The sequence below is a fragment of the Hypanus sabinus genome, chromosome 8, assembly GCF_030144855.1.
Source record: "Hypanus sabinus isolate sHypSab1 chromosome 8, sHypSab1.hap1, whole genome shotgun sequence".
In the NCBI taxonomy this organism is placed as follows: domain Eukaryota; kingdom Metazoa; phylum Chordata; class Chondrichthyes; order Myliobatiformes; family Dasyatidae; genus Hypanus; species Hypanus sabinus.
This window is the reverse complement of record NC_082713.1, coordinates 46,529,142-46,544,051: the sequence shown is the minus strand read 5'-3', so window position 1 is coordinate 46,544,051 and position 14,910 is coordinate 46,529,142. Positions and strand designations below refer to the sequence as shown.

Here is a 14,910-nt window from a genome sequence, read left to right as displayed (position 1 = left end):
TTGCAGAACGGTAAACTTTATTTTTCGAGTCTGCAGAGTCGGACCCAACCAGCTCCTGCTAGATTGAGTGCCGAATTACACTTTGCACAGTTTTTTATACCCTACTTGTTTACGACTTTGTGAGTTGCACCCATGTGAGGTGCAGACATTCTTCCTTAATCTCATTACAAAATTACAAATGTGATTACCCTTTGGCCCACTTATCAGCCTCAGCGCATTAACACCGTTATTGTTCAACCGTTAAGCATGTCTTCCAGTTACCCGTATCGCTTCTTTAATCAGCAAGCTATTGTTTCATCCTGATTTTGCAAATTGGTTTATACGTTGCCCTGCAAGTTGCTTTGCACGTTCTTTCTGTGTCAGCACATTCTAAATGGACTCCTTAAGAACCGTCTTTAATTTAATCATTTCTCTCACATAGCAAATAGCAAGTTCAAACTACATAATCTACATCTCTTAGCTTCCTCTTATTAACACACCATTGTCTTCTACATTCCTAAGATTTCATTCTCTAGCAAATAGCAAGTTGCAACTTTTATACTCCAATATACTTTGAGACCCAGAGGTTCTTACACAGAGAAAGAAGACTAAGAGTCTGTGCACAAAAGCCCCAATAAACTCAAGCACTTATTCCCAAATCTCGGGTTAAACTATAATTTTCTGCGCCAAGACCTCAAAGTACTCTCTCCCTGTTACCCTGGGCCACTGAGCCAAAAACCTGTCCCTCTGTACCTGAGACAGGGAAAAAGACTCATAAGCCCTTACCATCTACTCCCACACTGTCATTTTGCTCTTGTTCAGCCTGCAGATGTTGTAGGCTGTAACGATACATTTTCGGTGTTTCTTTCTCCACTAAGCTTGCTTCAGTAATTGCCACGAGCATCGGAAATTGTTTGGTTGCAGCACGCACTACAAGAGACTTGAGACAAGGAAGAAAACAGCACAGCACAAGCACACAGCTCAACAATACAATACTGACAGTTATTGCTATTTTAGTCAGCCATGCTCCCCATCCTCCGAGTCTACTTTCCAACCAATCAAAGAACTGATGTTCAAATCCTGCATTCTGTTTGACCTCCGTTCGCAGATTCTTTAATTTATTCATTGCTCCTGGTGAAAGACCCTTCTGGGCTAGTATTGTTCGGTATGTAAGTGCAGCATTGTTCTCCAAACATTACACACACACACCCTTTTTCTGCCAAAAGCCAATCCAGTACCTGTCTGTTTTGCCACGCCATCCTGCTAGTTGCATCTAGCTGTTGCCCTAAGGCCTCCAGTGCATGATCGGTGTAGTTGATGAATCTGTTGATTGTTGTATATATAGTTTATCCATTCAACATTTTTGCTTACCCCTATCACAGGTATGATAGCTTTTTGCTTACCCCTATCACAGGTATGATAGCTTCCCAGTGAGCATCTCATGTGGTGTCAGGCATGTCATTCGATTAGTTTGCATGCGGTAACTCATCAATGCTAACGGTAAAGCATCGACCCAATTAAGTTTGGTGTCTGCACAAATTTTGTTTAGTTTGACTTTCAGGGTTCTATTAATTCTCTCTACCATGCCCTGCGACTGAGGGTGGTATACACATCCAAATCTTTGCTTTATCCTCAGCTCCTGTAGTACCAGTTTGACCACTTTCTGGATAAAAGCTGAACCATTGTCTGTAGGTATTCCAAACCTTGGGATCACTTCATTTGTCAGAAATTTTACCACTGTCTTTGCCCCTTGATCTCTTGAATGTACCGCCTCCACCCATCTGCTAAATCGATCAATTACTACCAGCATGTACCTTTTCCCTCTCACTCTCTTTATCATGTCTATGTAATCGATCACTAGATGTTTAAATTGTCCTGCAGGTACAGGAATGTGACCTATTGGGGTTGTAATTCCCTTCCGAACGTTATTCTGTGCACATACCTCGCACTGTGACAAGACAAAGTCCACTGAAGCCTGTAAATAAGGTGACTAAAAAATAATCCTTTATTTTCTTTATCACTTCCCCCCTTGCACAATGGTCCATCCCATGCGCTTCTGAAATCAGAAACGTCAGTAGAGGCGCTACCAACAAACCGTCTTCCGTGCTCCACAAGCCTTCCAGGTTCTGCTTGGCCCCCCTTTTTCTCCACATTGTCTGTTCTGCCAAAGTTGCCTTACCTTGTATTTCAATTAGGTCCTCTACCACAGGTTCTGGAGTTAGGCTTACCTGGGAGGTAATGACAGCTAACGTACACCCAGATACTTTTCTGGCTGCCTCGTCCGCAGCTTGAATTCCCTTTGTTATTACATCATTTCCCTTTTTATGTGCCTGGCATTTTACTATAGCCAATGCTTTAGGTTTCATTATGGCTTTTATTAAGTCTAGAATTTGCTGACAATGTTGTATGGGATCTCCATTACTTTTTTTTAAAGCCTCTCTGCTTCCACACTGCCCCGAACAAATGGCATACTCCATGAGCATATGCCAAATCAGTATCGATGTCTACTTTCTCACCTTTCATCATTTCACACGCAGCTGTCAGGGCTTTGATTTCCGCTAGTTGGGTGGAACACGGTTGGGGAAAGGACTCAATCCTAATAATCTTATAGCTCAACTGATCCTGCTGCACTACTGAGAACCCTGCATGATTTCCATCATAATCCCTATAACAAGAGCCATCTACGAACAGAACCTTTTTATCTGCATCCTCTAGTGGTCCTGACCGTAAACCTGCTCTCAATTTGGCAAATGCCATCGTCTTCTCTACACAATCATGGGGTTCTCCTTCATAGCCCAAAGGGACAAAATCAGCTATATTACTGGTAGTGCATCTCTGTATAGTTATACCTGGAAATGTCAATAGCATCTGATGCTCTGCTATCCTGGATGGCGTCAGCACACATTTCCCTCTTTCCACCAATTCTGCTACTTTGTGGTGTGTGTACAGAGTCACGGGATAGCCCAGGGTTCCAGATGATGCCTTTTCATATGCATAGTACAGCGCCGCCAATCCCTGATAACAGGGTGGATACCCCTGAGAAACCTCATCTAGTCTCGTGCTGTAGTATGCTATCGGCTGCTTTGCTTTTCCTGTGCCTGTCTCCTGTGTTAGAACCGCTGTGACATAACCCTCCTGTCGGTTGGATACATACAAATGAAAAACCTTCTCGTAGTCAGGCAAAGCTAATGCTGGTGCTGTCTGCAATTCCTGCTTAATAGTATTGAAAGCTATCTCCGTCTCTTCATTTCACTGTAAGCCGTTCTTCAAATTTGTATGTCCTGCTTCATTCATTATCTTTCTCAAAGGTGCCACAATCTCAGAATATTCTCCTATCCAATCTGAGCTGTACCCTGCCATTCCCAAAAACGTCATCATCTGCCCTACAGTCTGGGGTTTGGGGGCCTTAGTTATTGCCTCAATCTGATCTGGTGCTATCGCCTTCACTCCCTTGGATATTACCCTGCCTAAGTACTCCACTTGCTGCATGCAAAATTGCAGTTTCTTTTTGGAAACTTTATGTCCTCCATGCGCCAGCTTCTCTAACAGAGTTAGTGTCCTGCTCACACTGTTCCTCGCTGTGGGAGCAAATCACAACAGGTCATCCACATACTGTAACAATGTACTTTCCAATGGCATGCCCTCTAGGTCTGCCTTCAACACCTGATTAAAAACATGTGGTGAATGTTTAAATCCTTGCGGCATTCTGGTATAGGTATTCTGAGCACCTCTGTAAGTAAATGCAAACAGATACTGACATTGGTCGGCTAGAGGAATGCTGAAGAAAGCCGAACACAAATCAATCACTGAAAAGTAACTTGCTTCTGGTGGAACATTAGTGAAAAGCGTGTGTGGGTTGGGGACTACTGCTGGCCAGTCCTCTACCACATCATTTACCGCTCGCAAATCATGCACCAATCTCCACTTAGATTTATCTGCTTTTAAGACCGGCAGCAACGGGGTATTTCATGGACTGTTTGTTCTTTTAAGCACTCCTATTTCAAGCAACCCCTGCACTATGCTATTCCCTCTTCTGCTTCTGGTCTTAGAGGGTATTGTGGTCACGGGTGGAATTGCTCCCCTTTTCAGCCTTATTTCCACCGGACTAGCTGTTTTTATTTTCCCTACGTCCGTGTCATGCTGTGACCACAGAATAGACGGCAACTCATCTAATCTTTTATCTTTCTGCTGGCCTCTTTCCTTTCCCAGCAAGGGCAGGTGTGGTTGGGGAGTTACTTCGACCTCTCTTACTGTCCCTACCATATCTACACTTACCATTATTTTAATAGACAATAGGTGCAGAAGTAGACCATTCGGCCCCTCGAGTCTGCACCGCCATTCTGAGATCATGGCTGATCATTCACTATCTATACCCAGTCCCTGCCTTGTCCCCATATCCCTTGATTCCCCTATCCATCAGATATCTAGCTCCTCCTTGAAAGCATCCAGAGAATTGACCTCCACCGTCTTCCGAGGCAGTGCATTCCACACCTCCACAACTCTCTGGGAGAAGAAGCTCTTCCTCAACTCTGTTTTAAATAACTGACCTCTTATTCTCAATCCATGCCCTCTGGTACTGGACCCTCCCAACATCTGGAACATATTTCCTGCCTCAATCCTATCAAATCCTTTAATTATCTTAAACGTTTCAATCAGATCCCCTCTCAATCTCCTCAATTCCAGCGTGTACAAGCCCAATCTCTCCAATCTCTCTGCGTAAGACAGCCCTGCCATCCTTCTGATATCCACACCTCTGGCATGATTTTCCTCCACACTGTTACGGTTTCAGCACTCTTAACTAAGGGTCCTAAGTCTTTAGACTGATATCCCATGTTTACCAACAACGTTACGTGGGGCGCAGCCTCCGGTATCCTGTACCATTTTTCTAAAAAGGTGTTCCATTTAACTTGTAAAGCTGCCCCTTGCTTTCCAATTATCACAGCCTCCCCCTCCAGGTGCTGCTGGGTACATGCCTCTAGGTGCCATTTCTCCTCTAACTTCCTGTTTTGAGTCTCGTCAAAAATCACTGTACAATGTAGCTCAGATTTGGGCATTACAGCCCTGGGTAATATAGCCTGCACGCCCTTTTTCCATTTTTCCCAAGTTTCCTGAATCTGATCTGTGATGTCTCCTATCCAAAAGACATTAGCCTTCTTGTCTTCTCGCATTATCAATTGAGCTCCTGCTCTTCCCACACTCAGCCCATTTCTGGTGCATTCTAATTTTAATTCCAATTTCAATAAGGCATCTCTGCCTAACAAATTAACTGGAGTTCCTTTAAATACTAGCACCGGCAAAACAATTTATTTCCCATTCTCAACCGCACTGGAGCCGTGCACTGTGTCAACTGTGTTTTCCCCAAGAACCCTACCGTCTTAATAAACTTTCCTGACATGGGAAGGTGAAGGGCATACTGTTGCTGTACGCAAGTGTACGTGGCTCCAGTATCTATCATCATTGGTGTCAGTTGTCCTTCTAACATAACCTGAACAATGGTTTCCTCATCTGCCTCCCTTGTTATCATTGGGTAATGTCCCTTCCCACTCGAGTTCTCGGGGCACCCCTAATACCTCGCATAGGGGTTCACAGGTCTGCTTGGACCTGTGGGGGCTGGTCCTTGGCTAAACTTTAGTTCCCTTCTTATCGGTTCCTGCTGGTGTGTGACAGACCATGGTGTAAACAGACAATCTCTTCTCATGTGACCTGGCTGATTACATTCCCAGCACAATCTCTCTACTTCTCTTTCCCCCTGTTTCCTCACTGGTCCCCTTTGTCAATAGCTCCTCTGTCCCCCTCCTTGGGACTTCCAGTCCTGTCTGGGCTGTTTGAATTTAGTCTGTTACTGATAGGGCATTTGTGGGAATGCTCCCCCAAAGATGTTTATTGGCATGGGGTTTTCCAGCCCTTGTCTTACAGTATGATCGGTTCCTCCATATAGCAGTGCTTTGTCCAGTTCGATGGCTGTACTCGGACCAGTGGTTGCTGGCAGCATCTTTTTGCTTTTCTCTTTTTCCTTCTTTTTGAGTTCTTTGAGCTACATTTGTATTAACTTTCTTTGCACCTCTTCCTGCTGCTCAGCCAACCTTCGTTTGTCTTTCCGGTATTTCTCAACTGCATGGACTACGTGGTCTCTAAATTCTTGTGGGGTCATTGACATTAGCCCAACCACTTCCTCCAGTTTGGATTTTACTTGTGGAGTCATTGCATCCAAAATGCTATGTCGGAACAGTGAGGTCATAAATAAGCTATTCTCCACCCCTTGCTCAGTCTCCAGTCTCCACCTTTTCAACTGGTTTTCTACGTAGGCTGCTGGGTTTTCAGTGTCTCCCAGTGGACCCCCTTTTAAGGCTTTGGGGTCCACTTTGGGTGGATAAACCTTTCTGAGGGCCTGCCATACCCTCTGCTTCACTCTATCAAACCCATCTCCATCAGTTCTTGGGTCGTTCGAGTTTACTATGCCAGCCATTTCCATTAGTTTGTTAAATTTGGAGGTTCCCATCAACCTTATCAACAGTGCCTTCAAATCTCCCATAGCCAATAATCATCCCGCTGTTTCTTCTTCAAAGGCTCTAATCCATTTCCCTGCTTCTTCATGTAAATTGGGCAGAGTGTTTTTCAGCCCTTCTAGGTCCTGGGATCCCCAAGGGATATACTGCACTTGTCCTGATCCTTTTACTAACAACGGCATCATTCTTCCTCCTTCTTCCCACCAGCCCTGGCTCTCCTCCTCACCTGACTCCCCATCTGTCTCAGGGTATGTCTTTACTGCCCCCCACACAAATGTCTCCGGGATTCTCTTCTTCCCTCGGTCTCCCTGTGGAGTCCTTCCTTTCTGTCTTAACTCAATACTTAGTTGGCCCCTGGAGTATTTTTCGCATCTCCTCTGGAAATCCCCTCTCAGTAACTTATCTGGCTCTCTCTCTCTACTTCCGCAGGTCACTCCCCTACCGCCTCCTTCTGTTCTTCTAGGCTTCTGCCTCCTACCTCTTCCCCACAAACTCTCACATCCCCTCTCTCTCCACCTAATTCTTGCTCCTCCAATGAGTCACCTTCTTTTCTAGTCTGTTTATTTCTATGGTATAACCGATACTCCTCCTACTCCTTTTGCTCTCTTATTTCATCCGTTCAATCTCTTCTCCCATTTCTCTCTGTACCTGTTCTATCTTTATCCTTTCTGCCTGCATCTCCTTCTGTATCGCCGCTTTTTCCTTCTCGTATTGTTTTTTTTCCTCCTCATTATCCCAAACTTGTACTTCTCCCTGCATGTTTACTGTCCCCGTCAGCAGGGGCACTGCTTAGGGGTTCCTTCCTCATTATAGGGAGGGGGCTTTTCTGTTTCTTTCACATCCGGGTACGGAGCTGAAGCCAGTTTCTCACTGTACCTTCCTCTCTCTCTCTAACAGGCTGTTTCTCCATCACCTTAGTGTCTTCCTCACTTGTAATCAATATTCTACCTGTCCTCCTCAGCCTTTCTCCCTCCGTTCTGAAGAGTTTTAGCACTTCCATTTCTCGTTCTCTTTTTTGCTCTCTTTTCTTAGATTTATCTTTTGGTTTGTAATTTTTAATTAGTCCCTCCATTTCTTCACACAAACTTACATCAAACGTTCCTTCTCTTGGCCACTTTGTGACCAGGCTATTGGTTCTTTTTTCCCATTTTTCTGAAGTTTTTGTGATCTCATTATTAATTAACGGGAATTTTTTGCTCAGAATCTCTACTGCCGTTCCTTTACCTGTCATGTTATTCTCTCTTTTTAAGGTATTTCAAAGATTCACAGTCCGTTTACTGGATAATATTATTTACTCTAATTCTATGCCTAGTCTATCGTCCATCTACCAGCGCTTTAAATTATATACTGGACTGTCCTTGTTTCCTATTCTGTTCTGCCCGTACAGACCTCTATTCAGAGCGGTATCCACAGGACTTTCTCTTTGCACCTCGCCCGTTCAGACCCTTATCTCTTAAGGCAGTATCCATGAGGATTTTCTACTCTAAACACCTCGCCCGTTCAGACCCTTATCTCTTAAGGCGGTATCCATGAGGATTTTCTACTCTAAACACCTCGCCCGTTCAGACCCTTATCTCTTAAGGCGGTATCCATGAGGATTTACCAACACCATATGGACTTTTTCTTAACTTAACTTCTTATTAACTTATTTGTACTTACCTTCACTGCAGTGTTCTTGATCAATCCTCTGAGCCTCCTGTTAACCCCCAATTCTGCCAGATTCTTTGGACCGGAGAGACCCTTCGGCAGTGGTTCCACACTTCTGAGACTCCAAGACCTCCCCAAAGCCAACAGAATTCTTAGTCCAAATTGTTGCAAAAAGCGCTTACCTTTTGTTTGGGTGCACCCTTAACTCTGTTAGCCTTGTGGGGTCCTGGAGGACTGGGAAGCGTCCCCGATCTGCCGTTTCCTTTCCGCGGGTCTCTATCTGGTCCTGCAGCGGTCGCCAATTATGTCGTGGTTTTACGTGCCTCACAAATGACTAGGAGACGCAGAAGATTCTTCAAGAAGGGTTAAACTTTAATTTGCAAATCAAAGCTGAGACAGTCAGTTAGCTAGTCACTGATTGCCCACCGATCCTCGGACACGGAATGTTTTATAGCAAAATCCTGGTCCAGTTTCACACGTATGTCCCATTGACCTAATCATGTTCCAATCCACATCTCCCAGCCGTCTCTCACCATTGTATTCTCCATTCTTAAGATTTCATTCTCTTACTAAATTGGGTACATGCATTGCAAATAGCAAGTTCAAACTACATAATCTACATCAAGACTGACTATGTAGTTTTGGTTACACAGCAAACAAGTTCAAAGCAAAATATCTCTTAGCTACCTCTCATTACCACACCATTGTCTTCTACATTCAATTGGATACATGCATAGCAAATAGCAAACTTCAAAGCTGACTACCTCTCATTAACATATATTAACACACCATTGTCTTCTACATTCCTAGCATTTCATCTTGGGTACATGCATAGCAAACTGACTACATAGTTTTGGTTACACAGCAAATAATACAAGTTTTATACTCCATAATATTTTTATACTCCAATAGTTGGGGCCTCGTTTTAATACATGGAACACAGAAAATAGAAATCTACAGCGTATTACAAGCTCTTCAGCCCACAATGTTCTGCCAACCATGTAACCTACTCTAGAAACTGCCTAGAATTACCCTATCGCATAGCCCTCTATTTTTCTAAGCTCAATGCACCTATTTAAGAGACTTTTAAAAGACTATATTGTATCTGCCTCTACCACTGTTACCAGCAGTTCATTCCACACACCCACCATTCTCTGTGTGAAAAACTTACCCCTGACATCCCCTCTGTACCTACTTCTAAGCACCTTAAAATTATGCCCCTTCTTGTTAGCCATTTCAGACCGGGGAAAAAGCCTCTGGCTATCCACAAGTGTTTCACAAAGAAATTGCATTCACTGCTATAATCCCTTAATACCACATCGTTATCACGCCCTTCCTAGAAGTTGAGTTCAGGCTTCTGGTATGGGTTAAGAACTCAATCTTTTGTCCCAAAGATGAGAGTACCTAAGTGGCATGCATGAACCAGTAATTGACCGTGATGGGTCAACATAGACAACAATGGAACATTGTGATAGTGGCAACAGGAAAGGAGCAATCTTGATCTTGATAAGAAGAGACTTGTTAAAATAAGTATCATGACTGCTGGCTAGTAACTATCCGATAGCTAGGGGAAAAATAAATATAAAATTTTAAAAATCAGATGAATGTAGAATTTTGGTAAATATTTTTCAGACATTTAAAGACATTCCAAAAAATGTTCCAAGAGCTCACAGTAATCTTGGACAATAGAGCAGTTCTGTGTTCAGTGCTGCTGTGCTACAAGAACCCAGATTCAACCATGAGCTAAATCTTCAATAAAAACACAAAATGCTGGCAGAACTCAGCAGGCCAGACAGCATCTACAGGAGGAGGTAGAGACAAAGGGTTCGAAACTTTGTCACTACCTCCTCCCATAGATGCTGTCTGGCCTGCTGAGTTCTGCCAGCATTTTGTGTTTTTATTTATTACCAGCATCTGCACATTCACTCGTGTTGCAGCTAAATTTTCACATCTCTTTGACTGCATGGGTTTCCTTCAGGTGCTCTCATTTCCTCCTACATGTCAAAGACACTTTGGTGTGTTAAATAGCCACTGTAAAATTCTAATATTGGAAAATGGCAAAAAGATTCAGGGATAAGATGATTGATATGTGTAAGAAACAATAACTTCTAGAAGTATAGGAAAATAAGGGGAGAGAGAATGGGATTAATGGGATTGTTCCCATGGGAGTCAGTCTATACTTGATTGATTAAATGGCCAATTTTTGTGCCATAAGATATGAGGTACATCAGCATCCATGCTTCTTATTTTTATTTGTTAAGATCTGAATTCAACCACATCTCTTTTGATCATTGACAAAGAACATAATGATGTTGCACAAGCTAGTAATTTATTAGAGATCACTGACCTTCTGTGTTAAGTAAACCCTGATGACTTTTAACTTAATTCTATTCTTACAGAACACATAGGCATGAACCTATTCACTCTAACCTCTCTAATTCTATTCTGTCTATTGGTAGCTTTTTAAAGTGTATTTCTATACAGTTGATGTTTAATTTGAACAGTGACTATAAATACAGTATTTATTATGCTAATTATATATACTACTTCAAATAATCAGATGAATTCTTTCTGTTTTGATATATAGGTTTGATTGTATTGGCAGCTATGACACCAGAGTCATCACTGGATTCTGGCCATGAAACAAATTCCTCAGAAATGACGGATATCTCTGAAATGGTCTCAGCAATAAAACAGCACCATTTACTTGCTTATCAGGGAAATAAATCTGGTCTAATTATGAAAAAGGATCTTCCCTTGAGTGCTGTTAGATGCTGTGCACAAGCTGCTTTCAGAGGAGTTCCATGTCCGAAGAGATATTTCCAAGAAGCAAACACTTCATCTGCAATTACTTCATCTAAGCAGAATCCTTTGTCAAGTTCAATTAGACTCAAACCTAGTCACATGACTGGATTTTGCACAGTTCACATGCGACCTCAGGTATTTGGTCATTCTAATGAAACCACAAGTAGGCCAGAAAATGTTATTTTAAAGCCTCTCCTTCAGCAGAATTGTCCACGATGTCCAAAAACAATAGAAGACCAAATGTCCAAACAACAAACAATTCAACCTAAAGAAAACCTTCCTAAAATCCTGACATGTCCCAATGAGGTAATTCAGAATGTAGATGATGATAAAGCATGTGTTAAGCAGTTATTAAGTAGAAGGAACTCTGGAAACAGCTCCAGAATTACAAGCCCTGAAATCCATCAAGAAAATTCATCAAGCTATGGCTCAACAAACAATACTTCTCCTCCAGTTTCTAAGTATATAGACGGCTGTGCTAAGTGTGATGCTTCAAAAAATGAGTATTTGAAGTATGAAGGCAGCATGCCGGGAAACCCTAGACCATGTGAATGTCATTTGCTGAAGACCGAGGCAAGGCAAGTAGACTCTCAGGCCCACCGAACAAATGTCTTCCATACTTGCACACCAAAGAACAATGAAGTGGCTTATGTCAAAGACAGCAACAGGAAGTATCAGCCGACAGGTAAGGAAAATTCAGCATTATTCAATGACAATCTTATAGATTTGGCGGATGTTCCAGATGGTCAAAAGAATGATTATACCAAAACAGAGAAAGAATGCCAACCAATGAGGACTAGTTCCCCAAGTCCAGGCTGTTATCACAGTCCTTACAGATATCCATCTACCACTTTAGGACCAGATAACAGCACAGTACAGCAAGATAATGCTGAAAAGATGAAATATCAGGGACACCCATGTTCTTGTAAAGCTAATATCAGTTCAGAGAAAAGTGCTGGCATTACAATGTGCTGCAAGCCTTCCAGTATGTGTGATACTGCATTGCCGCCACATGTCTCATCATCTCCTGTGACGGAAAATGTCTTTGATGCCAAACAGCACACTTCTCTTATTCCTGATAAAGTTAAATTACAAAAAGGCTCCTTACTGAACTTTAAGAATCTCTTCTCAGCTACTTTTCCAGCAAGATTTAAGAGAGAAAGTGATGAGAGGCAGGAGCAACTTCAGAAGGTGAAACAATATGAACTCGAATTTCTTGAAGAATTACTGAAGCCCAAAACCAAAGTTGACGTATTTGCAGAAGATTATGTTCATCACAAAGGATCCAGTCATTGCTCTTATCAGATCAAAAGCAGTCCAGTTGGAAATATTCCAGGTCTATCCAGGGAACGTCGTCGTAGCTGTGATTGTAAACGTCGAGGACTGACTTGTGATTCAGTGTGTTTTCCATCAATCCCTAATACCCTAGATTCACAAAGAGCAGATCGAGGCAAAGGCCCTTGTGTTCACAAGCAGCCTAAAACCAGTGTTGCCCCTCCTGCACCAAATATCAATACCAAACAAAAAGCCATTCGAAGGCGGACAAGTCTAGAGTACAGTGACTATAGAGCTGAACAGCAGCCTGGTGTGCTCTGCATGATGGCACGCGGTGACTGTCTGAAAGTGCCTCATGATAAGAAACTGGAGCGACATCATAGTGCCACCAATATAGTCTCTGAGGCGGAAATAAGTGAAATAACATCGCAGGCTTCGGAAAACAGTGCATCTATGGCCACATCTAAGACTGAAGAAACCAGGAATGTAGAAAAGGAGAAAGAATTTATGAGAAAAGCTCTCAAAAGCCAGTGCCGGGAACCACCCCAGTTTGATGATCCGTCTTATGTTCAGTTTCCCAGTGCAGACAAACAGCAAAGGTCCCCAGCAATTTTCTCTGTTCAGGGAGAATTCAAACCATCAAAGTCAATGCCACTTTTAAAGGGGGACATGGGTGGCAATAACCGATGCTGTTCTTTTAGATATTGTTTTTATTATAGAAATTGTGATGTTGCTGATGACAGCAGTGATAAAGATGAACTTTCATATTCAGTACCAATGCAGCTTCTTCCTGATCTGAGGTCTGACAGTTCAGTGACACTCAGTGAAACATTAGCTAAAACTTATCAAACATCAGAAAGAAATGTTTCCAATGGATGTGAGGACAATGTACAACAGGAATCAGTACTGCATGATATGGGACTAGATAACATAACAAGAATCAATGCCCTGCGGAATAGTGTCTATACGTTACCAGATGGCTTTGTCGCTGCACAGAAGGATACTAGCGAACTGTTATCTATCTTAAGGCAATGCACGACAAATCGCGGAAACCATGATGCAAAACTTTACATTTCACACCTGGATGAATATAAACAGACACTCACACTTAAGTTTAAAGAGCTGCGAACTGCATGTAGGAGAGTGGCGGCAGTAGACAAAAGCCCATCACGCATGCTTTCAGCTATCTCAACCAGCTTTCAAGTATTATGCGGCCTCATTGAAGCTTTTGTGCACTTGGTTTATATCGTGCGATCGGAAAGGCAATGCAGAGAACTCCTCTCTAAAGTGGAGGAGGTGGTCATCAATTATACATTTTTGCTCAGAGCAGCAGAAGAATCATCCAGTAAGACATCTCATCACTTAAAGCAATCAGCCTCTGTAACTACAGCAGTAAACACATTTACTCGTTCAATTAAAACATTAATGAACAAATAACTCCATGAAGCCATGCACTCAAACACCATATTTTGTGTAAAAGTTATTGGAAAAAAAACTTTAAACAGACTCCATTGTCCTGTGCTTGGTAGTCATTTATGTGAACAGTATTTTATGATTCCCTCCTGCTTTATTCTCATATTATCTGTTCTTGTTATGCTAAATGTATGTAGTAAATTTTTCCCTGAACCCAACTTAGGTTAGTTCTGCCAACTCCAACTTAACATGTACAGGGCAAATTTGCCTTTCATTTTATGACTGATCTATTAATCAAAATTCATGTATCAAACTAATTTATTATTCTCAGATATTTCAATAGTAGCAGTACACCATTTAAGTCAGGATTCAGAAGAGAAAAGGATTATTAGGAAGAGCATATTCAGCTAGGCTAGATGTAAGAAGAGTTCTTTGGATTACCATAGTCATACAGCACAGGAACTACATAAAGCTAAGAGAGTGTGCAAAGCTATCAAGCCAAGAGATTGCTTATGCCAGTGTCACAGAATCTAAGACACTGTAACAGAACATTGTCTCTTCCTAGTAAAATGTAATTTCTGGTTTTATTTCCATAATCATTTACCCAAAAACAATGTAGAATCAGATTATTAGCCACTGATTGAGACTTAATATATCCTACACAAAAAGGTACAGATTACACCTACATGTTTAAGTTTTCACATATCAAATTACTGTTTTTCCAGAATTATTGTCCCTCAATAATACAGCATTTTAATGCTATTTATTTAAAAGAATATTGAGAACTGAAATATTCCTTCTACTTCTCTCATTTTGGCATAACATTTTATATTAAAAATGTATACAGCATTTTTCTCAAAGCTATATGATATAAAAGTACCCATAACTTAATGTATTGCATATGAATTTGTTACAGAACTGCAACAACTGTATTCTTGCAATGAAATCTATTGTGGATAGGGTTCTGAAGCTTTAATGATAATGCAACTTTGAAAGCATGAATTTTGATAGGCCAAGAACTAACCATCAAATCTAAGACACCTTTCTGTTAGTCTCAATAGAAGGCACTTCATAGGTATTATTATATTTCATAAATTACATCTCAAAAGAGGCTACTGCAATCTCATATCCAATCACTGGATCTTCCTTAAAATATATTGTCAACATTGTAGAAGATTGGTAGTACTGAGAATCTCATGCTGGTATTTCTTCCTTATGTAGCTGATGCCAGATAAGCACAACACTAATCCAGATATAATTCTGTTCCTATCTGTCAATTTATTGT

At 41.7% G+C, this 14,910-nt stretch overlaps 1 protein-coding gene across 1 annotated transcript in view; it reads left to right on the top strand.

The window, feature by feature from the left end:
• The window catches only part of frmpd3 (FERM and PDZ domain containing 3), a 164,582-nt gene extending 150,933 nt beyond the window's left edge, over positions 1 to 13,649 (top strand). Inside the window, exons 14-15 of the mRNA XM_059976397.1 lie at positions 10,720 to 12,760; positions 12,812 to 13,649. Of these exons, the coding sequence (XP_059832380.1) occupies positions 10,720 to 12,760; positions 12,812 to 13,649 (2,879 nt within the window). The remainder of the gene's footprint in view (positions 1 to 10,719; positions 12,761 to 12,811) is intronic.
• The last annotated feature ends 1,261 nt before the right edge of the window (positions 13,650 to 14,910 follow it).